We start from the raw sequence: 26,255 nt of genomic DNA on the forward strand, positions 1-26,255 counted from the left end.
TCATGGATCGATGGGCATTTGGGCTTTTTCCATGACTTAGCAATTATGAATTGGGCTGCAATAAACATTCTGGTACAAATATCTTTGTTGTGTTGTGATTTTTGGTCTTCTGGGTATATGCCCAGCAGAGGGATTACAGGATTGAATGGCAGATCTATTTTTAGATCTCTGATTGTTCTCCATATATCTTTCCAAAAGGAATGTATTAATTTGCATTCCCAGCAGCAGTGCAGAAGTGTTCCCTTTTCTCCGCATCCACGCCAACATCTCCGGTCTTGAGATTTTGTGATATAGGCTAGTCTCAGTGGAGTTAGATGATATCTCAAAGTAGTTTTGATTTGCATTTCTCTGATGATTAAAGATGATGAGCATTTTTTCATATGTCTGAAGGCCGTGTGCCTGTCTTCTTCAGAGAAATTTCTCTTCAAATCCCTTGCCCAGCCTGCGATGGGATCCCTTGTTTTTTTCTTGCTGATGCGTTTGAGTTCTCTGTGGATTCTGGTTATTAAACCTTTGTCAGAGATATACCCTGCAAATATCTTCTCCCATTCTGAGGGCTGTTTGCTTGCTTTACTTACAGTGTTCTTAGCTGTGCAGAAGCTTTTTAGTTTGATCAAGTCCCAGTAGTGTATTTTTGAAGCTGCTTCAATTGCCCGGGGGGTTCTCCTCATGAAATACTCACCCAGACCAATTTCTTCAAGGGTTTCCCCTACATTCTCCTCTAGTATTTTTATAGTTTCATGTCTTAAGTTTAAATCTTTAATCCAATGAGAGTCTATCTTAGTTAATGGTGAAAGGTGTGGGTCCAATTTCAGTCTTCTGCAGGTTGCCAGCCAGTTCACCCAGCACCATTTGTTAAATAGGGAATCTTTTCCCCACTGAATGTTTTTAATTGGCTTGTCAAAAATCAAATAGCGGTAAGTAGCTGGATTCATCTCTTGGTTCTCTATTCTGTTCCAGATATCTACTTCTCTGTTTTTGTGCCAATACCATGCTGTTTTGATCACTATCGATTTGTAGTAAAGTCTGAGGTCTGGTAGTGTGATTCCTCCTGTTTTGTTTTTATTTCTGAGTAATGTCTTGGCTATTCGAGGTTTTTTCTGATTCCATATAAAACGAAGTATTGTTTTTGCAAGATCTTTAAAATATGACAGTGGAGCTTTAATAGGGAGTGCGTTGAAATTATATATTGCTTTGGGTAGTATGGACATTTTGACAATGTTGATTCTTCCCAGCCATGAGCGGTATGTTTTTCCATTTGTTAACATTTTCAGCTATTTCTTTTCTTAGAGTTACATAGTTCTCTTTATAGAGATCTTTTACGTCTTTTGTTAGGTAAATTCCCAAATATTTCATCTTCTTTGGCACTACTGTGAATGGGATAGAGTCCTTAACTGCTTTTTCAACTTGACTGTTGTTGGTGTATATAAAGGCTACCGATTTATGGATGTTGATTTTGTAACCTGAGACGCTGCTGTATTCCTTGATCACTTCTAGGAGTTTTGTAGTAGAGTCCCTAGTGTTTTCCAGATACACAATCATATCATCTGCGAAGAGCGAAAGTTTGATCTCTTCTGACCCTATATGGATACCCTTGATCGCCTTTTCTTCCCTAATTGCGGTGGCTAAAACTTCCATTACAATGTTGAAAAGCAATGGAGACAATGGGCAGCCTTGTCTGGTTCCTGATCTGAGTGGAAATGATTCCAATTTAACTCCATTCAATATGATATTGGCTGTGGGTTTGCTGTAGATGGCCTCTGTCAGTTTAAGAAAAGTCCCTTCTAGACCAATTTTCTTGAGTGTTCTGATCATGAAGGGATGCTGGATATTATCGAAAGCTTTTTCTGCATCAATTGAGAGAATCATATGGTCTTTGTTTTTTAATTTGTTTATGTGCTGAATTACATTTATAGATTTACGTATATTGAACCAGCCTTGACACCCTGGGATAAAACCAACTTGGTCATGATGTATAATTTGTTTGATGTGTTGCTGGATTCTGTTTGTTAGGATCTTGTTGAATATTTTTGCATTTATATTCATTAGTGATATTGGTCTATAATTTTCTTTTCTTGTTGGGTCTTTTCCTGGTTTGGGGATCAGGGTGATGTTTGCTTCGTAGAACGTGTTGGGTAGTCTTCCTTCTTTTTCTACATTTTGGAACAGGTTGAGTAATATAGGTACTAATTCCTGTTTAAAGGTTTGGTAGAATTCTGACGTGAAACCATCTGGTCCCGGGCTTTCCTTTTTAGGGAGGTTTTGTATAGTTGATGCTATTTCTGAACTTGATATGGGTCTGTTCAACATTTCCACTTGATTCTGGTTAAGTCTTGGAAGGTGGCGTGCTTCCAAGTATTGGTCAATTTCCTTCAGATTTTCATATTTCTGAGAATAAAGTTTTTTGTAATATTCATTAAGGATTTTTTGGATTTCTGATGAGTCTGTTGTTATTTCATCTTTGTTGTTTCTGATTGATGATATTAGAGATTTTACTCTTTTTTTTTCTGATTAGGTTGGCCAGAGGTTTATCTATTTTATTGACCTTTTCAAAAAACCAGCTTTTTGATTTATTGATCTGTTGTATTATTCTTCTGTTTTCAATTTCATTTAATTCTGCTCTAATTTTGGTTATTTCTTTTCTTCTACTGGGTTTGGGGTTGGAATGTTCTTCCTTTTCCAGTTGCTTGAGATGTCCCAGTAAGTTGTTAACTTCCTCTCTTTCCGTTCTCTTGAGGAAGGCTTGCAGTGCTATAAATTTCTCTCTTAGAACTGCCTTAGCGGTGTCCCAGAGGTTCTGATAGTTTGTGTCTTCATTGTCGTTTTGTTCCAAAAAATTGGCTATTTCTTTCTTAATCTCATCTCTGACCCAGCTATCATTCAGCATAAGGTTATTTAACTTCCATGTTTTTGTATGAGTATGCAGATTCCTGTTGTTACTCAATTCAAGTTTTATTCCATGATGGTCCGAGAAGATGCATGGAATAATTTCTATTCCTTTAAATTTACTGAGGTTAGACTTGTGACCTAAAATGTGGTCAATTTTGGAGTAAGTTCCGTGGGCTGATGAGAAGTATGTGTATTCAGTTTTGTTGGGATGAAATGTTCTGTAGATGTCTGCTAAATCTAAATATTGGATGGTTAGGTTTAAATCTAAGATTTCTTTGCTCAGCTTCTTGTTGGAGGATCCAACACTGCCAAAGGAGTGTTGAAATCTCTGACGATTATGGAGCTGGAGGAAATCAAGTTACTCATGTCTGTTAGAGTTTCTCTTATAAATTGAGGTGCATTCTGGTTGGGTGCATAGATATTAATAATTGAGATCTCATCATGTTGAGTATTACCCTTAACAAATATGAAGTGACCATTCTTGTCCTTCCTTACTTTTGATGGTTTAAAGCCTACTGTATCTGCAAATAAAATTGCAACACCTGCTTTTTTCTGATTACCATTTGCCTGAAATATGGATGACCATCCTTTCACCCTGAGTCTGTATTTGTCTTTTAAGTTAAGATGTGACTCTTGTATGCAACAAATATCTGGCTTGAGTTTTTGTATCCAGTCAGCTAACCTATGCCTCTTTAGAGGACAGTTTAAGCCATTCACATTGATGGAGAGTATTGATAAGTCTGGTGGAATTTTGGGTATCGAGTTTTTCAAAGGTCCAGTGGACATTTTTAATCCTTTCGCCAGTGTGGAAGTTGGAGTTTGATCCGAAGTTTCTGAGTGAGTTTACTTTTGTGGTATAGGATTGGGTTGGTCATTGTGGAGGATAGGTCTGAGAATATCCTGAAGAGCTGGTTTACTTATGGCAAATTTTTTCAACATATGAATGTCATTGAAGTATTTAATTTCTCCATCATAGATGAAACTCAGTTTAGCTGGATACAAGATCCTGGGTTGAAAGTTTTTTTGCTTTAGGAGATTAAAAGTTGATGACCACCCTCTTCTGGCTTGAAAAGTTTCAGCAGAGAGATCTGCAGTTATTCTAATATTCTTACCTTTGTACGTAATAGTTTTCTTTCACTGGGCTGCTTTGAGAATCTTCTCTTTCATGTTAACTTTAGTGAAGCTAATTATGATATGTCTGGGGGATGACTTATTGGGGTTGAATCGTGCTGGGGTTCTGAAGCTGTCTGCTATCTGAATTTCAGATTCTCTAGGCATGTCTGGAAAATTTTCTTTCATAATTTCATGCAGAAGGGCCTCTGTGCCCTTCGAGGCCACTTCATCATTCTCGGAAATCCCAATAATTCGTAAATTGCTTTTTTTCAAATTATCTGAGAGCTCTCTGAGTGAGTGATCCGTTTTTGCTCTCCATTTCTCTTCCTCTTTGAGAGATTGGGAGCGTTCGAAGACTTTATCTTCAATGTCAGAAATCCTTTCTTCTGCTTGCTCCATTCTGTTGCTGAGGGATTCTACTGTATTTTTCATATCTTTGAGGGCTGTAAATTCTTGCTTCAGTGTGTCTAAGTCTTTGGTGGTTTTGTCTTTAAATTCGTTAAATTCTTGAGACAACTTTTGAATTTCTCCTCGAATTCCTAATTCCATTTTATTAATCTTGTCTGCAATCCAAATTCTGAATTCGATTTCTGACATCTCAGCCAGTTGTTTATGAATGGGATCTTCAATCACATCTGCCGTATCTTTTCTTGGGGGGGGGTTGATCTATTCTGGTTATTCATGTTACCAGAGTTTTCCCGCTGATTCCGCCCCATGGTTATTTTACTCCCTTTTATTTTTCCCCTGGGGCTTTATCAAGGGCCTGTACAGTGTTGTGGCCTGAGAAACTGGGGCCCTGTCTGCCCACAAGTCTCTTAACGAAATATTCTGGTATCATAAAAAGCAATAGTAGGATGAATTTGATGCATCCCATCTTTCTTTCCAGTTCCAATTCCTACCCTGAAACTGTCTTTCCCTACATAAGGGTGATAGCCCGGTGGCCTAATAGGCAGAAAGGGTCCCTGTTTTTCTATTCAAGGAATAAACAAAAGGGCAACAGATAAAGCCAAAGCCATCCAGCCCTTCACATCTGAATTAAGTCTACTTACAACTACAATAAGGAAAACAGCATTTGTGATGAAAGAAGGGAGAAAAAAAGCAAAGAACCTTACAAAAGGAGAGAGAGAGCCAGTGGATCCTGCTTGTTTTCTACAGCAATGAGTAGAGTTACCTGTTGACTGGCTTTTTCCCAGTTTAGCCGAACAATAAAGCCTAGAAAACACACAGCTTGAGAGACCACACAGATGATCATCCCTGCCCACAGACCTGGAAATGGAAACAATAGAGGTTAATTCAGTGGAAAATCAGCCACCCATGGGGAGTGTGTTTCTCCTGTCTCACTTCTGTCAGCCATGAAAACCTGTTTTTGTGGCAGAGGGGGACCCCACAGTGTGCCAGAGACTGCTTCTCTGCTCTTTCCCTGCCTTTCCAGAAAGTTCTGGAGGCCATCCCCTTAGGAGCCACCTCTTTTGGTTCAGAATGTCAGAACAAACGTGCAGATGCTATTTTGGCCTTCGTGATTATAATACGTTGGTAGTGACAGTCATAAAGAAATAAAATTTCCCAGAACAATTTTTGCCCTATTTTCCTCAAGGAAGGAGGAAATAAAATTTCCCAGAACAAACTATTTTTGCCCTATTTTCCTCAAGGAAGGAGACTAACATTAAAAACAAACAAACAAAAAACTAAATTAAAGGCAGAATCACTAGCCCTTTAAAGTAGTGATGCTCCCTCTTCTAGAGCATTCTGCCAGCCCTTGGTCCTTGACTTGTTTCTGGCACAGACTGTGCTGGAAGCTCCCAGAGCAGGGTCATGAACCAGAGCTAATCAGACAACAACAACGGAGTGTGAGTGGGAATGGATCTCAAAGTACCGTGTAGACAGCACCTGACAAATCCACACAGGGACAGGGAGATTCCAAATGATGAAGCCTTTTTGTCAACAGTGAACTATTGACAGAATCAAGAGCTCCACCAGTAGCTGAGAGAGACTGAAATACAGATGGACAAAGCCTCAGGCATATATAAAAATAGACCTCTGGCCAGGCATGGTGGTGGCTCATGCCTATAATCCTAGGGCTCTGGGAGGCCAAGATAGGATCCCCTGAGCTCAGGATTTCCAGACCAGCCTGAGCAAGACCTCATCTTCAGTAAAAAATAGAAAAACCAGCCAGACACTGTGGCAGGCGCCTGTAGTCCCAGCTACTCGGGAGGCCGAGGAAAGAGGATTGCTTGAACCCAAGAGTTTGAGCTTTCTGTGAGCTATGACACCATGGCACTCTAGCGTGGGCAAAGAGAGGCTCTGTCTCAAAAAATAAAAACAAACAAACAAAAAACCACAAAACACAATAGATCTCTGACCCATAACCTGCAGTACCCTGCCCAGGAAGCCAACCCCCTTACCTGGTAAAAACAGCCCAGGAAGCCAGCCTGCTATAAACCAGACTTACAGGAAGTGTCTACTGATAATCCAGTAAGCTAAACAGTAACTTCTGTAACAATTGGCTTCAAATGGCCAGAATTTAATTAACAACCAACAGCTTCCCTAATTTTGATCCCCACTTCCAATTTAGGATCAACCAGAAAAAGTAAAATACATATTTCTAATCAGTCCTGCAGGAGGCCCCATTTCTAGTCAGCTACATCCAGTGTCCCCAGGCCAACAGCTTCCATTCAGGGCACAGCTGAAGCCTTCCCTTTTTCCCACGGTAAAGCTTTCCCATGCCTCTGCTTGCCTTTGAATCTCTGCCCAAACGCATGTGATGGTGATCAACAACCTTGCCCTGCTGGCTCAGAAGGCACAGCCTTTGCCTTATCTGCTTGCTCTTCTTTATTTCCAAGCTGTCCAGGTCTGTGTAAGGGTGAAGGTAACCAGACTGGGTTCCTGGCTCACAGGTTCAAATGACCAGATTCAGCGCAGTTTACAGCTCTGCTCCTTGGTACCAACCATCCTCATATCATGCTTCTCAGATATGATCAGCCCACTCTTTAGAATAGTAAAATTAGGGCTATTCCTGTACAGAATTAGTAAAAGCAAACCACTGGCTTCCTTATCTGAAGGCAGTGTCCCCAGTTTATACAGATTACAAGCTCGATCAAACCATCTTCAACAGAAAATAACCAGCTACCTTTAGCTATAAATTTGAAGATCATCAGTTAGATTTCCATTAATTTTACCATACAGCACATAAAATATTTCTGTTTCACTCAACTTAGGAACCCCAAACATTAGATTGGGGTTGATGATCATTAGATTCCCCTGGGAGAGGCCAGAGGAATTTATGTATTTGAAAAGCCTCCCAGGGAATTCCAATGGCCACTATGATTTGCTGAGGTTGCTCCTGAGAACTTGCAGAATTCTGCTGTTCTCCTGGACACATGCAGGGAGACCCTAACAGAAAAGACATAGTATTGAAAACAGACACAGACCACACTTTGTTCTATGAGGTGAGTGGAGTGATTGACTTCAGTCTTCTCACAGTCCTTACCCTTCACCTCCTCAGGACCCCCGACATTTCTCTTAAGTGATTCTCAACTTCCTCTGTGTGTGTATACTTTGTGCTTTGTGAATGAATGAGTGAGTCACTGGAGATGGATGAAGATATATATGTGTGTGTGTCTCATTCGAAGATATATGTGTGTCCCCTATATCTACACACACACATATTTATTATTATTATTATTTTTTTGAGACAGAGTCTTACTATGTCACCTTCAGTAGAGTGCTATGGTGTCACAGCTCACAGCAACCTCAAACTCTTGGGCTTAAGCGATTCTCTTGCCTCAGCCTCCCAAGTAGCTGGGACTACAGGCGCCCACCACAATGTGTGGCTGTTTTTTTTTTTTGGCTGTAGTTATCATTGTTGTCCGGCAGGCCTACGCTGGGTTTGAACCCACCAGTTCCGGTATATGTGGCTGGCGCCCCAGCTGCTGAGCTACAGGTGCTGAGCCACAATGATAACATTTTAGATATATTATCTTGAATAAAATACTTTTTTTTTTTTGGCCGGGGCTGGGTTTGAACCCACCACCTCTGGCATATGGGACTGGCGCCCTACTCCTTGAGCCACAGGCGCCGCCCTGAATAAAATACTTTTTAAAAAAGATAGATTCCTCTAACATTTTTATTAGAAATACCATGGAAAATCTAAAATATGAGTGATACCAGAAACTCAGCTAAATACTTTTCTGAACCATGTTGCAAGCCCAATGAACTTTGCATTGGCAATTCAATTCACTGAAGAACTCCTGTATTTTTAATTAAAATATTATTGAAATTGAGAAAAACATGCAACATAATGGAACATAGTGAACTCTATGTGCCCTTAAGATATCAATTTTCTCACCACTTCTAAGCTGGCCAAGTCCTAACAAACCATCCTTAAGTTGGTCACTACTTCACCCCAAAGATAAGGGCCTGGTTTTAATATAATCATTTATTAACTGCCAATATATTCCAAATTATTATTTTAGAAACCAAAGCAGGGCGGATCATTTATTTCCCTACTTTTAAGAAGTGATTAGCTCTGGTAATTTCAGATACTGTGGCTCTTTCTTCCAATTACAACAAGGTGACTGGGAAGAAGTCCGAGGCCCCTTCCTTCTGTGCTGTTCATGCCCTTTAAACCCATGCCCTTGTGGAGAGACCCACAAGATACACAGTGAGAAAACTACCAGGCAGGAGGTAGAGGCTGGGGTGGGATGGGGGTGATGAGGGTTGAAGCTTACCAATCACTCCCAGCTTGGTTGCAAACATCAGCGCAATCCCAATGGGGAGGCCAACCACGTAGTAGCCAATGGCATTCACAATGGCTCCAACCTTCTGATTTCCACTTCCCCTCAGAATGCCACTGCAAGTGCACTGTGGGCAGATGACATCCCATCCATGTCAACCTGGCTTCTGAAGACGCTCATTTCCTGAGCACTCATCATTCTGGGGGACTCTGGCTTAAAAACCCATGGCCAGGTGCAAGTATTCTTCTAACTAAATATAACATTCACTATCACCACCTACTCTAGCCCCTCTTCTGGGTGAAGTTGACCATGGAAGAAATGCATAGATTACAGAAGTGCTTAGGGGAATCAGGTAATACTTACAGCAAGCGCTTCAAAGAGATGGCAAACAGCATAAATTGGAACCACCTGAGCCACCAAATCAATGACGTCCCTGTTAGGAAAACAAAGCATGTGGTGTTTAGAACATAAACACGTGGAAAAAACAATGATACTGCGTCTGGGTGTGACCTGCCCAGGTGTGCACTCCAGCCCATTCACAGACAATCCCGCTGTTGCTCTGCCTGTCCAGGAATCTCACTGCACAGTTGTGTCTAACGACTTTTATAAAAAATATGCAGTAGCCCCGACATATCCTCAGGGGATATGTTGCCTGAAATCGGATAGTGCCAACTCTGTATACACTGTGTTTTTCCTGTTCACCCATTTTTTATTTTATTTTTTTTAATTGAGACATAGTCTGCCCCTGCCCAGCTGTCACCCTGGGTAGGGTGCCTGGCGTCACAGCTCACAGCAACCTCAAACTCTTGGGCTTAAGAGATTCTCTTGCCTCAGCCTCCCAAGTAGCTGGGACAACAGGGATCCACCACAACACCCAACTTTTGTTGTTGTTGTTGTTTAGCAGGCCTAGGCTGGATTCGAACCCACCAGCCCCAGTGCATGTGGCCCGCACCCTAACCACTGAGCTACTGTGCTTAGCCTTTTTTTTTGTTTTTTTTTGAGACAGTCTTGCTCTGTCACCCTGGGTAGTACAGTGCCATGGACTCAGCCTAGCTCAGAGCAGCCACAAACTCCTGGGTTCAAGCAATCCTCCTGCCTCAGCCTCCCAAGAACCTGGGACTACAGACTACAACCAGCTATCAGGGGTTCTCAAACTGCGGCCCGCGGGCCACACGAGGCGGTGTGATTGTATTTGTTCCTGTTTTGTTTTTTACTTCAAAATAAGATATGTGCAGTGTGCATAGGAATTTGTTCATAGTTGTTTTTTTTTTTAAACTATAGTCCGGCCCTCCAATCGTCTGAGGGACAGTGAACTGGCCTCCTGTTTAAAAAGTTTGAGGACCCTTTCTATTTTTCATAGAGACAGGGTCTCGCTTTGCTGAGCTGGCTTTGAACTCGTGAACTCAGGCAATCCACCTGACTCGGCCTCCCAGAGCGCTGGGATGACAGGCGTGAGCCACCGCTCCCGACCGTGGATTAACTATTTCTTTATCAAGAAACCCCCCAGCACTCACCGGTCAGTAGTGAAAATGTACCCCACAAGATCCTTACAGCATAACAGCAGGACACAGAATGTCACAGCAAAGAGCGCTGCAGATAAAACAGTGGAGGGAGGAACGCGGTGAGCTGAGAACGCGCCGCGGGGCCGCGCGCGGAGGGGGGCGCGCGCGGGGGCGGGGTCGCACGCGGGGCCGCGCACCTGTGACCAGCAGCGCCACCGCCGACGACTTCCGCGCCTGTTCGGCGTCTCCCGCGCCCAGCGCGTTTCCCACCCGGACGCTGGCAGCCACGCTGAAGCCCAAAGGGATCTAAAGTGAAAAGGAAACCTGCGCTACGGGACTGCAACGCGGAGCAGCAGCTCCCGCTTCCCGCCTAGTGGTAAAACTTGGTGCTAAAAGACACGATGTGCGGCAGCCGCGTTGTCCACCGGGCGCGCCGGGGCCACCGCGGAACCCGAGGCGGGTCCGGTCTGCGCTGCTCCGCAGAGCTCCCGCTCCGTCACCTGGTTCTCTGGGGGTCGCGTGGGGCCCGGACCCTACGCTCGTGTCTGCTAGAAAGACGGGGGAGGAACCCGGTTTAGAGAGGAGTGGAACTGAGGGGAGCAGCGCCGCTTTGGGCTTCGGGACCCAGAAGCCAAACCGCCTGCACGACCCCGAGCAAGTCACTTACTCTCTTATGTTGTTTTACCCCTACAAGGGGTTTCCTGAGTGTGCTACAGAACCTACCTCACGGGTCACAGTCGGGGGTGAATGAGTCACACAAACTAACTGCTTAGACTAGCGCCTCACGCGCAGGAATTACCCAAAAAGAATTTGCTACTGGAGAAGTCAGCATTCGTAAGGAGAAAGAATGCATCACTCAATTTATTTTTCTTTTTGAGACAGTCTCACTTTTTCACCCTCAGTAGAGTGCGGTGGCGTCACAGCTCACAGCAACCTCAAACGGTTGGGCTTAAGCGATTCTCTCGCCTCAGCCTCTCAAGTAGCTGGGGCTACAGGTGCCCGCCACAACGCCCGGCCATTTTTCATAGACAGGGTCTTGCCCTGGCTCAGGCTGGTCTCAAAACCGTTAGCTCAGGCCATCCACCCGCCTCCGGCTCCCAGAGTGCTGGGATTACGGGTGTAAGCCACGGCGGGCGGCCTCATCACTCAATTTAAACATGAATGTTCGGCGGGCGCAGTGGCTCACATCCGTAATCCCAGCACTCTGGGAGGCTGAGATGGACGGATTGCCTGAGCTCAGGAGTTCCAGACAAGTCTGAGCCGGAGGGAGACCGCCCCCTCTGCCCCGCCCCCCATTCCCGTCTCTACTAAAAATTTAAAAAACTGAGGCAAGGGTGGCGCCTGTGGCTCAGCGAGTAGGGCGCCGGCCCCACATGCCGAGGGTGGCGGGTTCAAACCCAGCCCCGGCCAAACGGCAACAAAAAAATAGCCGGGCGTTGTGGCGGGCGCCTGTAGTCCCAGCTGCTCGGGAGGCTGAGGCAAGAGAATCGCGTAAGCCCAAGAGTTAGAGGTTGCCGTGAGCAGTGTGACGCCACGGCACTCTACCGAGGGCCATAAAGTGAGACTCTGTCTCTACAAAAAAAAAAAAAAACTGAGGCAAGAGGACCACTTGAGCCCGAGAGTTGGAGGTTGCTGTGAGCTATGATGCCCCCACGGCACTCTACCCAGGGCAACAGCTTGAGACTCTGTCTCAAAAAAAGAGAGAGAGAAATGAATGTTGCTTTACAATCAGGATGGGTAAGGACCAGCTTTAGGAAAATCTGATATACAGACTGAGGAATAAATTATAAAAGAAATGAAAGCTTGAGTCCCTGCTTAGAAAGCCACAAGTAGGGAAAAGCAAAGAGCTCTCCCAACATGTGATTTCTTCATGCCAAAGGAAAAGACAGTACCTTGACAGGGAGAAACCTGGCAGACACCACCCTAACCACCCACTTCAACATCCCCAATAACGGGACAGGTCAACATGATGTGCCTTCTGACACGAGGCCCCAAGGAGGACACAGCGTCACTTCTGTGGTTTTCCTGATGAGGGAAATGCTGCATACAGAACTGCCAAGGTCAAAAAAGACTAAAGATCTGCTCCAGATTAAAGGGCACTGAAGAAACATTGACATCTTAATGCTTATAGTTATATATATTATATATATATATATTTTAAACCAATAAGTGACAGGATAGAGTTTATTGACAGAAAGATTGATGAGCAAAAAAGGGGGACGAGAACCTCCAGCACCAAGGGGGGAACCCAAGTGGAAAGCCTGAATGCTTATAGTTATAAAGGCCAGAACAATTGATAGAATTTGAATATGGACAGATAGTAAGACAGAGCAGCTGGCCAAAATATAAACGACTGGTGAATCTGAGGAAAAGGTATATATTCTTCTTTTCATTAAGGAGAAAAGTATAGGGCGGCGCCTGTAGCTCAAGGAGTAGGGCACCGGTCCCATATGCTGGAGGTGGCGGGTTCAAACCCAGCCCCGGCCAAAAACCACAAAAAAAAAAAGGAGAAAAGTATAAATTTCCTCTTGAGACACACTCTTGCCCAGGCTAGAGTGTCTTGGCATCAGCCTAGCTCACAGAAACCTGAAACCCCTGAGTTCAAGGGATCTTCCTGCCTCAGTCTCCCCAGTAGCTGGAACTACGGACCTCTGCCACAACACCTGGCTAATTCTTATATTTTTAGTGGGGACAGAGTCTGGCTTTTGCTCAGGCTGGTCATGAGTGCCTGAGCTCAATTGAACCTCCTGCCTTGGTCTCCCAGAGTGCTGGGATTACAGTTTCAAGCCTCTATGCCTGTCCTAATTGTAAATTTGTATGAGTCTGTTGAAAAATTATGTGCGTTGGGCATGGTGGTTCACACCTATAATCCTAGCACTCTTCAAGGCTGAGGCAGGTGGATCACCTGAGCTCAGGAGTTCAAGACTTGTCTGAGCGAGAGTGAGACCCCGTCTCTGCTAAAAATATAAAAATTACTTGGGAAGCTGAGGCAAGAAGAGCTCTTGAACCCAAGAGTTTGAGGTTCTGTGAGTTATGATATTGCCGTGGCATTCTACCCAGGGTGACAGACAGACTCTCAAAAATAAATAAATAAATAATCACGTAGAAACATGCAAAAAGACATAATATTGTAATTCTTTCACTTTTAGAAAATTTATTAAATAACCAAACATATATTTATCCTAGCATGTCCATTGAAGTTATTTGTTGCAGTTTAGCTGGGGCTGGGTTCGAATTGAAGTCTATTAATAATACTGAAATGGGCTAGGTGCAGTGGCTCTCACCTATAATCCTAGCACTCTGGGAGGCCCAGGTGGATGGGTCTCTTGAGCTCAGGAGTTCAAGACCAGCCTGAGCGAGAGCAAGAACCCATCTTTACTAAAAATAGAAAAACTAGCCTGTGTTGTGGCAGGTGCCTGTAGTCCCATAGCTACTTGGAAGTCTAAGACAAGAGGATCTCTAGAGGCAAGAGGATCTCTTAAGCCCAAGAGTTTGAGGTTGCTGTGAGATATAACATCATAGCACTCAACCCAGGGCCACACAGTAAGACTGCATCAAAAAAAAAAAAATATATATATATATTTTTTGAAACGTTGGAAATAAACCAAATGTTCAACAATGAGATTGGTTTAAAAATTGTCCTTTGGGCAGCGCCTGTGGCTCAGTGGGTAGGGCACCAGCCCCATATACCAAGGGTGGCGGGTTCGAACCCAGCCCCAGCTAAACTGCAACAAAAATAGCTGGGCGTTGTGGTGGGTGCCTGTAGTCCCAGCTACTCAGGAGGCTGAGGCAAGAGAATCACCTAAGCCCAGGAGTTGGAGGTTGCTGTGAGCTGTGATGCCACAGCACTCTACCCAGGGTGACAAAGTGAAACTCTGTCTCAAAAAAAAAAAGATTGTCTTTCATATAGTGGAATGCTATGTATGTTACACATTTATTTTAGATGTAGTTACTGAACTTACCAAAACAAAATGTAAAAAGCATTGAAGTGAAAAATATAGGTTAAAAAATTCCACCATGGGTTTAAAAAAAAAACAACAAAAACAAAAAACACAGGTCCTTAGGAAAATTATTCTTGTTTTTTTTTTGAGACAAGAGTCTTATTTTGTTGTCCTCGGTAGAGTGCTGTGGCATCTTAGCTCACAGCAACCTCAAACCTTTGGGCTCAAGTGATTTTCTTGCCTCATCCTCCCAAGTAGCTGGGACTATAGGCGCCCACCACAATGCCTGGCTATTTTTAGAGACGAGGTCTCACTCTGGCTCAGGCTGGTCTCGAACCCATGAGCTCAGGCAATCCACCTGCCTTGGCCTCCCAGAGAATTATTCTTAAAGACAAGAAATGTACACTGTATGTACCTTTAAAATGTAATCAATATCGAGTAGGGAGATCTAAGTTTTATTTTTTTATTATTATTTTTTTAAGCATTCTTTTTTTTTTTTTGTAGAGACAGAGTTTCACTTTATTGCCCTCGGTAGAGTGCCGTGGCGTCACACAGCTCACAGCAACCTCCAACTCCTGGGCTTAGGCGATTCTCCTGCCTCAGCCTCCCGAGTAGCTGGGACTACAGGCGCCCGCCACAACGCCCAGCTTTTTATTTTTGTTGCAGTTTGGCTGGGGCTGAGTTTGAACCCACCACTCTCGGTATATGGGGCCGGCGCCCTGCTCACTGAGCCACAGGCGCCGCCCGGGAGATCTAAGTTTTAATACCACATCTGCTGGCTTTAGTCTCTTCCTACAATACAAATTCTAAATTCCCTTTTCTGTCTTTAATTTTATATTTTTCTTTCTTTCTTTTTTTTTTTTTTGTAGAGACAGAGTCTCACTTTATGGCCCTCGGTAAGAGTGCCATGGCCTCACACAGCTCACAGCAACCTCCAACTCCTGGGCTTAAGCAATTCTCTTGCCTCAGCCTCCCGAATAGCTGGGACTACAGGCGCCCGCCACAACGCCCGGCTATTTTTTTTTTGGTTGCAGTTCGGCCGGGGCCGGGTTTGAACCCACCACCCTCGGTATATGGGGCCAGTGCCTTACCAACTGAGCCACAGGCGCCACCCAATTTTATATTTTTCAAGTGGCATTTATAGAAGAGAGTCCTTCAGAATTTCCAGTTGACCTTTTCAGTAAAACAAAATCAAAGGAAAGCTTCTAATGACAGGGGTTCTCCTCTCTCACATCAATTTTTTCCTTTCCAGTTTGAACACTATTCCATTGTATGCATATGCCCCATTTGGCTTAGCCATTCATCCATCCATGGCCAGTGGGTTGCTTCCACCTTGTGGCTGTTGTGAATAATGCTGCTGTGAACACAGGTGAACAAATACCTCTTTGAGACCCTGCCTTCACTTCTCCCGGGTTCACAACAGGCAGGACGATGTGGGCAGGTGGCTTGGTGTTTATTGCCAAACACCCGGTCTCATCTCTCCTTTATGTTGCCCACCTGTCCCCCCAAGACATCCGTGTTGTGACAACTGAAAGAGATTCTAGAAGTATGGAAAGAAAATCAAACCTTGCCAATTGGAGCTGTTAGGAGAAAGGGGACCTACAGGTCAATTGGAGTTTCTGCCCAGCATCTCCCCTTCTGCTGAGTGGGAAGATCCAACTGCACCGAAGCCCTCTCTCAGGCTCCAGGATGAGATGTTACTTTCATCCATCATTTCATAAATGACCACGTAAGGTATGAACCTTGTGCTCATCCATAGGACTCTCTCGGGTATCAAGCGAGGGAGACAGTTAGGGTCTCTGCACACCTGGCCCTCTGACCCTTACCATGTACACGATGACAGCCAGTTCATACACAATGGACTGAGCTCCCAGCTCCACCATGCCGAGGATACCTGGTGAAGAAAGACAGCTGACACCTGCCTTTGGATAGGGCCCTATGCTCCCACCAGTCACCGTCATCCGTGTGCATACAGACCGCTCAGGAAGCTGCCGACCTCATAGGCCCACCACTCGATGCACAGCATGAGCATGCTGGGGATGGCCAGGTGGAGGAAGGAGGCCCAGTCCTGCAGGCACTCGAGGGACCACCCTGCAGGTGGGCAACACACACGGTTCCCATCCATCTGGCAGTCAGGCCACAGTCAACCCGAGACAAAACCCATGTCCAAGTTGGAAGACTAAAGGCAGTCCTTACCTCCCCATGTAGCTTGGTGCAGTTTCTTCCCAAGGATGTAGAGAAAGAGCAATAGAGCCAGGGTGAACTGCGAAATCGTATTGGCCAATGCAGAGCCTCTGGAAAGAACGGTCCCAGTGAGGGGGCACTCCCTAGATGAGGAGGGGACTGGGCCATTTGACTATGCCATCCTCAGCAGGCCCTGAAGTCTTCCTCTTCCCTGAGCAGCGTCGCCCTCCATCCCTGACAGTGCTTTCCAGAGTGGTGCAAGAACCAGCTAAAGGGCCCACTCATTCTTCTCCCCCCTGGAAAAGCCACATGCAAGTCACCTTTCTCCCTGTCCCAAGAGTAGGATGGACTCACATCACCCCAAGATGCAGTTGATGGAGAAGCAGATAGTTGGCAAGGGCATTGACAAGGTTGGCCACAACTCCGGTTACAATCTGGGGCAGTACGATTCCCTGGAACAAGGACATGGCAGGCCATCCTTGAGACCGGCAGAGCCTCCCTGCCTTTCGGCTACCCAAACACATTTGGTGTCACAGGCCTGTAAGGAAGGCTCAACTGGGGAAAACACAGCCTTGCTGCTCCCACTTCCCACCCCCACCCATCCTCTTCTCTCTGAGGTGTGAAGTGCAGAGTTCTGGCCACAGTGAGATATGGGCAGAAAATGAGAAGACAGCAGACAGGAAAGAAGAGCAATGGCACAGACCCAGGTAGTGGGAGGACTGGCAGAGATTAAAGGGGTTCAGTAAGCCATTTTCAGCACTGGATGATGGGAGAAAATGACAATACTTTCTTGAACAAAATTGAAATTCAGAAAATTGATGTATGAAAATCTTAAGAAGCTCGTGTTTTTTTCTGGAGTGTGGAATGGTCCCATCAGATCTGACTCTTGTGAGTACAGGGGCAGAAGAAACATCCAGACCTTTTGGAATCTCCAAGTAAGACTTAGGGCATGAAAGTAAAATCACGTAAGGCTCAGCACAGTGGATCACACCTGTAATCCCAGCACGCTGGGAGGACGAGGCAGGTGGATCACCTGAGTCAGGAGTTCAAGACTAGCCTGAGCAAGACCAAGACCCCATCTCTACTAAAAATAGAAAAATTAGCTAGGTGATGTGGTGGGCACCTGTAGTCCCAGTTACTTGGGAGGCTGAGGCAAGAGGATTGCTTGAGCCCTGGAGTTTAAGGTTGCTGTGAGCTGTGATGCATGGCACTTTATCCAGGGCATCAAAGTCAGACTCTGACTCAAGAAAAAGAGTAAACTTGCATTGGACCAGCACACATCAGGGTAGAAAAACAGACACAGATAAAGTCAGCTACAAAGGTAAGAGGAACAGCTGTTTCTCCCATAGTCACACCAGCCCACTTTTGGAATGACCATAGCTTCCTTATTCACTGAGAAACTTTGTCGTCTAAAATCGTGGACGGTAAGAAATTTTGCTGTTTGAAATCATATTGGTAAAAAGAACACATGTTGCTCTTGGCTGGAGGCTGGAAGTCACTTCAGCACTGAAGAGCAGCCTCCGCTTCCAGCTGGGCACAGAGCTGCGGGGCTCTGCTTCTCTCCTCCTCCTGCAGCCACTCAGCCTTCCAGTTGCCAAGGAAGAGGAACTGCGTCTGCGTTGCAGTCCAGACCTGATGTTCACACCTCTACTCCAGGCTTGCTCTGCACCTACCGGCCATGGCCTCCTTAAATGTCACCTGAACCCCACACTTCTCCAGACTCATAACTCCTCTTCCTCTGTCTGCTGAGCCACCTCAACTCCAATCTCTGTCAGTGCGATGGGTCAATAAGCCCAGCTGCCTACGCAGCTGGACTGCAGGTGTGTCTCGGTGGTCACGGGCTGATGGGGCAGGGACCAAAGTCTTGGCCGACCCTTCATGTGGGCCACTTATTTACCAGGAGACCCAGGTCGGTTTTAGTGAGGGAGTCTGTGATCAGATTTGTGTTTCAGGCAGATGGCAGCAGGGAGCTGCATGAAAGGCCTCTGAAATGACACAGAGGGACAAATGACAGGAAGTGAATTAGGCCATGCACAGAGCGGGGAGGGCCAGGCAGAAGCCACAGGACCAGAGGGAAGGAAAGATGGAGAGATGGAAGTAACAGGGCCAAAAAGGTCAGTTGCCTGGGAGAGATGAGGGCCAAGGCCCCTCCCCTTGATGGAATGCAGGAGGGCAGAGGAGCAGGGCAAGCGGAGAGGCCTGGCCTACAAGGTGGGCATCTCCTAAAGACGGCTGGAAAAAATGATGAGGGTCAGCGAGGTGAACGTGACTGTCAGGGCACAAAGACAGAATCTGAAGATAAGTGAGGAGATGGCAACCTCACAGTGAGTCACTGGAGTCACCGTCCCTCCAAGGCCTTTCACTCTCCCCCGCAAGTGTGAGTATTCCCTGCCCCCAGGCCTTGCCTGGCTCTCTACTCACCCTACACCCTCTCCTGGGTACTAAATGTCTCCAAAACCCAGGTGCCTCTCGTAGGCATTACACTTAGCTGTTTCTCTAGGGGCTGTCTTCCCCCTGCTAATTAGTTTGTTTCCAAAACTAACGCCCTCCCCACCAGCAGAGAACACAAGGCCCTACATGTACTGACCAGGGGCCAGCCCATCTCTTGGGAGCCGCCCTGTTTGCCTGAATTTACCTGGAAGGAAGCTGACAGTCCCACAGATGTTGGCCTCATAAGTCCATACCCACCAAGTCAAGGCAACCACGCTGGGGCCTTTGGCTATGACTGTTAACCTCATGTGAAGAGCTCTGGTTAACATTAGGCATCATTACAATTTGAGCTTTCATGTCCCCACTGAGGAAAATGGGACCTTTCAGACAAAACACAGCAGAGGTCAGCTCCCTGGAGCCAGACAGGACGCTCTGACACTCCATTCTGTCTGGGGAGTGGACAGGGATGCACCCTTCCTCCTGGGGAGCTGGGTTCAAGTGCAGAGCCAAAGAACACCGAGGCTCTGATCCCACCCTGCCAATGACAATATTTATAAGTGGGAATTGGATAAGAATTTTCCAGAGCCAAAAAAAAATGTGTTCCTTCCTTGATATCAGTTAACAAACCTTTCAACATCAAAGTCCTATGTGTACAACACCAAACAGTGTCTTCCAGTGGTTCCTGGTAGGTGAGGTCCCCTTACCCTGCCAAGTAGCCCTGGCCCTGGAGGTTTTCAGGGGCCCTCATCCCAGAAAGGTACGAACTCCCATTAGCCTCCCAGAGAAAAAGACAGCATTACCTGGTTGAGCAAATATTTAACTTGTAATATGTAAAGAAAGGTTGCCTACAAGAGAACAAGAGAGATAAATATTAACGTTCAGCCTTGCCACACAACAGTGAGGTCACATAGCCCAGAACTGGGAGCCACAGAGGTCGTTATCTCAGGGTGGGGGCAAGGGCAGGGGAGCCATGGCCTAGGTGTTTCCTGCATCTGTTTCATGGACGAACATAATCCAGGCAACCCCTCACCCAGCAAAAGGAGGTGCAGTTTCCTTGGGAGCATGGCAAGTGCTTTTCTGGGGACACTGACATGGAAGCAGGTCCCGGGACAAACTCCAAGCGGGCACTTCCCCGCAGACCAGGCTACAGCCCTCCTTGGTAGATAATTAAAGTATATCACACTTGAAAGGTTTCAGGATAAATTAAAGAGCACAGTGCCAATGAGGAGGGCAAATACTGAATTATGTCCCCTAAATCCCTGCGTTGAAGCTCTGACCCCTAATGTGACTGTACCTGGAGTCACTGGTCTTCAAAGAGGTGATTAAATTAAAATGAGGTCGTTAGGGTGGGGCCCTGACCCAAGAGGACTGGTGTCTCCAGGAAGACAGGAGACACCAGGAGTGTGGCATGGGCCAAGGGACAGCCGTGTACAGAGGTGGCAAGAGGGAGACCATCCGCAAGCCAAGAAAAGAGGCTGCAGGGGAAACCAAGCCTCTTGGCACCTTGACCTTGGACTCCCAGCTTCCAGACTCTGAGAAGTAATTTCCGTTGTTTAGGGAGCCGGTGTGGTGGCTTATACCTGTAATCCTAGCACTCTGGGAGGCTGAGGCGGGTAGAAAGCCTGAGCTCATGAGTTCGTGAGCAAGAGTAAGACCCTGTCTCTACTAAAAATAGAAAACTAGATGGGTGTTGTGACGGGCACCTGTAGTTCCAGCTACTGGGAAGGCTGAGACAAGAGAATCGCTTTAATCCAGGAGAAAAAATTCTGTTGTTTAAGCCAATCTGTGGTATTATGTTATGGAAGCCCAAGCAGACTAATTCAGCTACACTTTCCAACTGAATAACACTTAGCCTTTATAGTTCATTGACTACACACTGCTTTGTCAAATATTAATGTGAACTGACAGTTTTCATGTGATCACACTCAGCAGACAAAAAGTGGTCTAAAGGTGATACCCTCAGGGGTTCTGAGTTGGTTAAGGCTTTCCCCCTGGGCTCTGCACCTGTAGCTCAGTGAGTAGGGCACCAGCCACATACACCAAAGGTGGATGGCCTGGCCCGGGCCTGCTAAACAACGATGACAACTGCAACCACCACCCCCCACAAAATGGTCAAGTGTTGTGGCGGGCGCCTGTGGTCCCAGCTACTTGGGAAGCTGAGGCAAGAGAATCGCTTGAGCCCAGGAGTTTGAGGTTGCTATGAGCTGTGAACTCTACCAAGGGTGACATAGTGAGACTCTGTCTCAAAAAAAAAAAAAAAAAAAAAAAAAACAGAAAAGAAAAGACAAGACTTTCCCCCTGTACAAAACAAAAAGTCTGCACTCCTCACAGACAGTCTTGGAGGTCCCTCTAGCTACAGTTCGGCCCTTTTGAGTCACCTTGATCTTGGTGTTTCTTTGAGACAAACTTAATGGGCCACACTTCCTAGAATCAGCTAAGGCTGAACCACTACATTGGGTTCTCAGATAGTGAAGCTACTTCTCAGCGGCAGACTCCAAGAAGGGAACTTCTTTCCTCTTGTACACTTACAGGAAGAGCTGGAATGAAGACCATGACGTAGGTCTGGGTCAGCCTGCATTAAAGAAAAAAAAGGAAAACAGTAAGAGGGGCCTCTGTTTCAAGGGAAAGGTAGGCAGAATAAAGTAACTAAAACTGCCTTTTGCATTCTTAGCTCTTTCTAAATTAACAGGTTTACACTGTTGGAGCAAATGTAAAAACTGGCACGTAGAGCTTGTCATCTTATACCCCAGCTGAACTTTCTTAGTTTTTAAGTCTGTAGGGGTAGGACAGGGGTTTTCGACCTTGGCATGAAAGCCAGCTGACTCACACAGCCTTCCTGGCTTCGACCAGGAGCAGCCCCTCTACTACCAGTTATGATAACCAGAAATGTCCTCAGATATTGCCAAAAGTCCTTTGCACTCAGAGCCACTGGTTTAGGGTAGGGACTGTTTAAAGGTCTTAATGAATTCAACCAGTGGGTGGTGAACTTGGCAGCACATTGGAATCATCTGGGGTGCTGTGAGAGCTACTGATGCCCAGGCCTCACCCTGGACCAATTAAAACAGAATCCTAGGGGATGGCGTCCAGAACATTGGCTGGCGCCTGTAATCCTAGCACTCTGGGAGGCTGAGATGGGTGGATTGCTTGAGCTCATGAATTCGAGACCAGTCTGAGCAAGAGCAAGACCCCTGTCTCTAAAAATAGCTAGGTGCTGGCTCGGCACCCATAGCACAGTGGTTATGGCGCCAGCCACATACACTGAGGTTGGTGGGTTTGAACCCAGCCTGGGTCAGCTAAACGACAGCTGCAACAAAAAATAGCCGGGCGTTCTGGTGGGCACCTGTAGTCCCAGCTACCTGGGAGGCTGAGGCAAGAGAATCGCTTAAGCCCAAGAGTTTGAGGTTGCTGTGAGCTGTGATGCCACAGCGCTCTACCGAGACCGACATAGCCGACTACGTCTCAAAAAAAAAAAAAATAGCCGGGTGCTGTGGGTGGACACATGTAGTCCCAGCTACTTGGGAGGCTGGGGCAAGAGAATCACTTGAACCCAAGAGTTTGAGGTTGCTGTGAGCTATGACAACACAGCACTCTATCAAGAGTAACAAAGTGAGACTCTGTCTCAAAAAAAATGAAAAGCACCCAGGTGATTTTATTATCAACCAAGTTCAAGAATAACTGAACTATGAACAAACACCACAATCTTACACCACCCCGAAGGGAGGAGGTTTGCAAATGTAATTGCACTTAAAACCCTTAACCCCAGGAGTCAAGCAGGAAAGGAGAGATCTAGAGCTCAGGTGTGGAGAATACCGAGCTCCGAGGACATTGGCTGAAGAAAGTGTAAACCGAGGGGGCGGCGCCTGTGGCTCAGTCGGTAGGGCGCGGGCCCCATATACCGAGGGTGGCGGGTTCAAACCCAAAAAATAGCTGGGCAACCAAAATAGCCGGACATCGTGGCGGGCGCCTGTAGTCCCAGCTACTCGGGAGGCTGAGGCAAGAGACTCGCTTGAGCCCGGAGGTTGCTGTGAGCTGTGTGAGGCCATGGCACTCTTCCGAGGGCCATAAAGTGAGACTCTGTCTCTACAAAAATAAATAAATAAAAAGAAAGAAAGTGTAAACCGAGTTGGTGTGTGGTCCCTGGCCTTTGTAGCTCCCAGAGGCTGAACCTGGACAGACGGTCTTTCTGGGGGGATGGACACCCAGTCCTGACGGGCCCCATCTTACCTGGACACGTCAGGGTCCTGCCGGAAGAGCAGCAGGATGTGCTGGGTGTTGAGGAAGAGTGCCCAACAGGGCAGGCAGCAGAGGAGCAGGATGAGCACGCTCCTTTGCAGGATGACCCCCACGTACTTCAGGTTCTGGCTTCCGAACGTCTGTGGTGCACAAGCCAAGACAAACCCATCAGCATAGATGCGGAACCGTCACTGTCCCCCCAACACCTCCAGTCATGCCTCATAAAGATTTTTACCACAGTCTTTAGATAGTGAAAAGGGTGAGGGATTCTCAAACTTGGCTGCCCATAAGAGTCACCTGGGGGAACATTTTTAAGACTTTGATGACAGAGTACCGCTAAAGATTTCCTGGATTTAATTGTTCCAAGGTGGGACTCATACATTAATAATTTTTTGTTGTTGTTGTTGCCCTTGGTAGAGTGCTGTAGCATCATAGCTCACAGAAACCTCAAACCCTTAGGCTCAAGAAATCCTTTTGTCTCAGCCTCTGAAGTGGCTGGGACTATAGGAGCCCGCCACAACGCCCAACAGAGGTCTTGGTCTTTTTTTGTTTGTTTGTTTGTTTTTTATTTTTAAATCATAGCTGTGTACATTAATGCAGTCATGGGGTACAATGGCTGGTTTTATATACAATTTGAAATATTTTAATCACACTGGTTAACATAGCCTTCGTGGCATTTTCTTAGTTATTGTGTTAAGACATTTATATTCTACATTTAGTAAGTTTCACATGTACCCCTGTAAGATGCACCTTAGGTGTGGTCCTGCCAATTACCCTCCCTCCACTTTACCCATATTCTTGGGCTATAATTGGGTTATAGCTTTCTTTTTTTCTTTTTTTTTTGAGATAGAGCCTCAAGCTGTCACCCTGGGTGGAGTGCTGTGGCATCACAGCTCACAGCAACCTCCAACTCCTGGGCTCAAGTGATTCTCCTGCCTCTGCCTCCCAAGTAGCTAAGACTACAGGCACCCGCCACAATGCCCAGCTAAATTTTGGTTGCAGCCATCGTTGTTGTTTGGCAGGCCCGGGCTGGATTCGAACCTGCCAGCTCAGGTGTATGTGGCTGGCGCCTTAGCCACTTGAGCCACAGGTGCAGAGCCTGGGTTACAGCTTTCATATGAAAGCTACAAATTAGTTTCATGGTAGGGATACTGGATACTTTTTCTTCCATTCTTGAGATACTTTGCTAAGAAGAATATGTTCCAGCTCCATCCATGTAAACATCAGGGTCTCACTCTTGCTCAGGCTGGTCTCCAAATCCGGAACTCAAGCAGTCCTCCTCCCAGAGTGCTAAGATTACAGGTGTGAGCCACCTCGCCTGGCCTATCAGATATTAAGAATTTTTTTTGGGGGGGGGGACAGAGCCTCAAGCTGTCGTCTGGATGGAGTGCTGTGGCATCACAGCTCACAGCAACCTCCAACTTTTGGGATGAAGTGATTCTCTTGCCTCAGCCTCCCAAGTAGTTGTGACTACAGGCGCCTGTCACAACGCCTGGCTGGATTTTTGGTTGTAGTTGTCATTGTTGTTTGGCAGGCCCAGGCTGGATTCGAACTTGCCAGCTAGATTCAAACTCGCCAGATATTAAGAATTTTTAAAAGTTCCTGGTATGGGGCGGTGCCTGTGGCTCAGTTGGTGGGGTGCCGGCCCCATATACCGAGGGTGGCGGGTTCAAACCCGGCCCCGGCCAAACTGCAACCAAAAAATAGCCGGGCGTTGTGGCAGGCGCCTGTAGTCCCAGCTACTCGGGAGGCTGAGGCAAGAGAATTGCTTAAGCCCAGGAGTTGGAGGTTGCTGTGAGCTGTGTGAGGCCACGGCACTCTACCAAGGGCCATAAAGTGAGACTCTGTCTCTACAAAAAAAAAAAAAAAAAAAAGTTCCTGGTATGACTCCAATGTGCAGTCAGGAAACTTGGAAACTTGTTAGAAATGCAAATTCTTTGAACAAACTCCAGACTTAGTAAAGCATAAATTCTTGGGGTAGGGACAATGGTGTGCTGGAACCCACTCCCACTGGCTTACAAAAGCCAAATTGTGTATTGTGCACAGCTGTGTGCTCAGTGACATTCTCCTCAGTAGCTTGAAATTAACCACAGAGGGAATGCTTACACCTCTGGAATTGGCAAACACTACCAAGTCAGATGTTTCCCTCTTCCCCTTCCCTGAAGACCTGGTTGGTGAATAATTACTGGTTGGTGAATAATTACTAGCATGCAACTGGGTGGGGTTTGGCAACCTGTGTGCTAACAAGTCCTCCAGGCCATTCTCAAGTGTGAGAACCACAGGACTAACCAGAATCCAACATGCAGTGGGTGACAGAAAGGACTTTTACAAAATGCTCCCTGTTTGGTCAAGGCATAGTGTTAGACAGCCACACCAATCAGCACCAGTTCACAGCAGCCAGGAGCAGTGGAACTGATGGTGGAGTAACGCTCGCTGGCGTGGATTTCCTCCTCTGTGCAATGACTCCCCCTCTTGCCAGTGGCATTTTTCCACCTACGCTTGAGAGATATCCAGGACCCCTGTGAAAGTGTGATTGCTTCCATTTACCTGAGAGATGAGGGTGTCACAAGCAGAGGATAAGCCGAACCCCACGGAAACACCAGTGATGTTGATGACCTGTAAATAAACCCAAAGGTAAAGCTCCGCGGAGTTAAATGAGGAAAGGAAGACAATCTCTCTGTGATGATCAGAGTCAAGCTCCTCCTTCAGGATTCACAAGTCAGTTTAACCTCAACTAAGGGACACAAGAGGTGGCTCACACCTGTAATCCTAGCACTCTGGGAGGCCAAGGTAGAAAGATCCCTTGAGCTCGAAAGTTCCAGACCAGCCTGAGTAAGAGCAAGACTTGGTCTCTACTAAAAAAAGAAAAATTAGCCAACCATTTTGGTGGGCACTGGTAGTCCCAGCTACTTGGCAGGCTGAGGCAGAAGATTCATTGAACCCAGGAGTTTGAGGTTTCTATGAGCTAGGCTGACACCACAACACTCTAGCCTAGGTGGCAGAGTAAGAGTCTGTCTCCAAAAAAAAAAATCAGCTCAGTTAACTGCCTGGAACCCTCTGCTCAGACAAGCTGGGCCAGCTTAAAGGACATGCACAAGTTCAAAGGAGGAAGAAAAATTTAGGCCACAGCAGCTGGGTGCCCGTAGCTCAGTGGTTAGGGTGCCAGCCGCATACACACGGGTTTAAACTGACCCGGGCCTGCTAAACAATAATGACAACAACAGGCTCAG

At 46.3% G+C, this 26,255-nt stretch overlaps 1 protein-coding gene across 4 annotated transcripts in view; it reads right to left on the reverse strand.

The window, feature by feature from the left end:
* LOC128569911 (multidrug and toxin extrusion protein 1-like) overlaps positions 1–26,255 on the reverse strand; it is a 44,957-nt gene that overhangs the window by 4,729 nt on the left and 13,973 nt on the right. For 2 of the 4 annotated variants that reach the window (XM_053568607.1, XM_053568606.1), the window contains 13 exons: positions 25,573–25,641; positions 23,017–23,165; positions 21,322–21,364; positions 19,593–19,637; positions 16,717–16,814; positions 16,375–16,472; positions 16,156–16,269; positions 16,005–16,072; positions 10,435–10,543; positions 10,250–10,325; positions 9,099–9,168; positions 8,730–8,862; positions 5,174–5,268 (listed from right to left, as the gene is read on the reverse strand). In XM_053568607.1, the coding sequence (XP_053424582.1) occupies positions 5,174–5,268; positions 8,730–8,862; positions 9,099–9,168; positions 10,250–10,325; positions 10,435–10,543; positions 16,005–16,072; positions 16,156–16,269; positions 16,375–16,472; positions 16,717–16,814; positions 19,593–19,637; positions 21,322–21,364; positions 23,017–23,165; positions 25,573–25,641 (1,167 nt within the window). Of the gene's footprint in view, positions 1–5,173; positions 5,269–6,741; positions 7,016–8,508; positions 8,636–8,729; positions 8,863–9,098; positions 9,169–10,249; positions 10,326–10,434; positions 10,544–16,004; positions 16,073–16,155; positions 16,270–16,374; positions 16,473–16,716; positions 16,815–19,592; positions 19,638–21,321; positions 21,365–23,016; positions 23,166–25,572; positions 25,642–26,255 lie in introns of those variants that run through there. The other 2 variants (XR_008375482.1, XM_053568608.1) reach the window with 2 other exon arrangements.

This window comes from Nycticebus coucang, chromosome 18 (assembly GCF_027406575.1).
Source record: "Nycticebus coucang isolate mNycCou1 chromosome 18, mNycCou1.pri, whole genome shotgun sequence".
Lineage (NCBI taxonomy): Eukaryota > Metazoa > Chordata > Mammalia > Primates > Lorisidae > Nycticebus > Nycticebus coucang.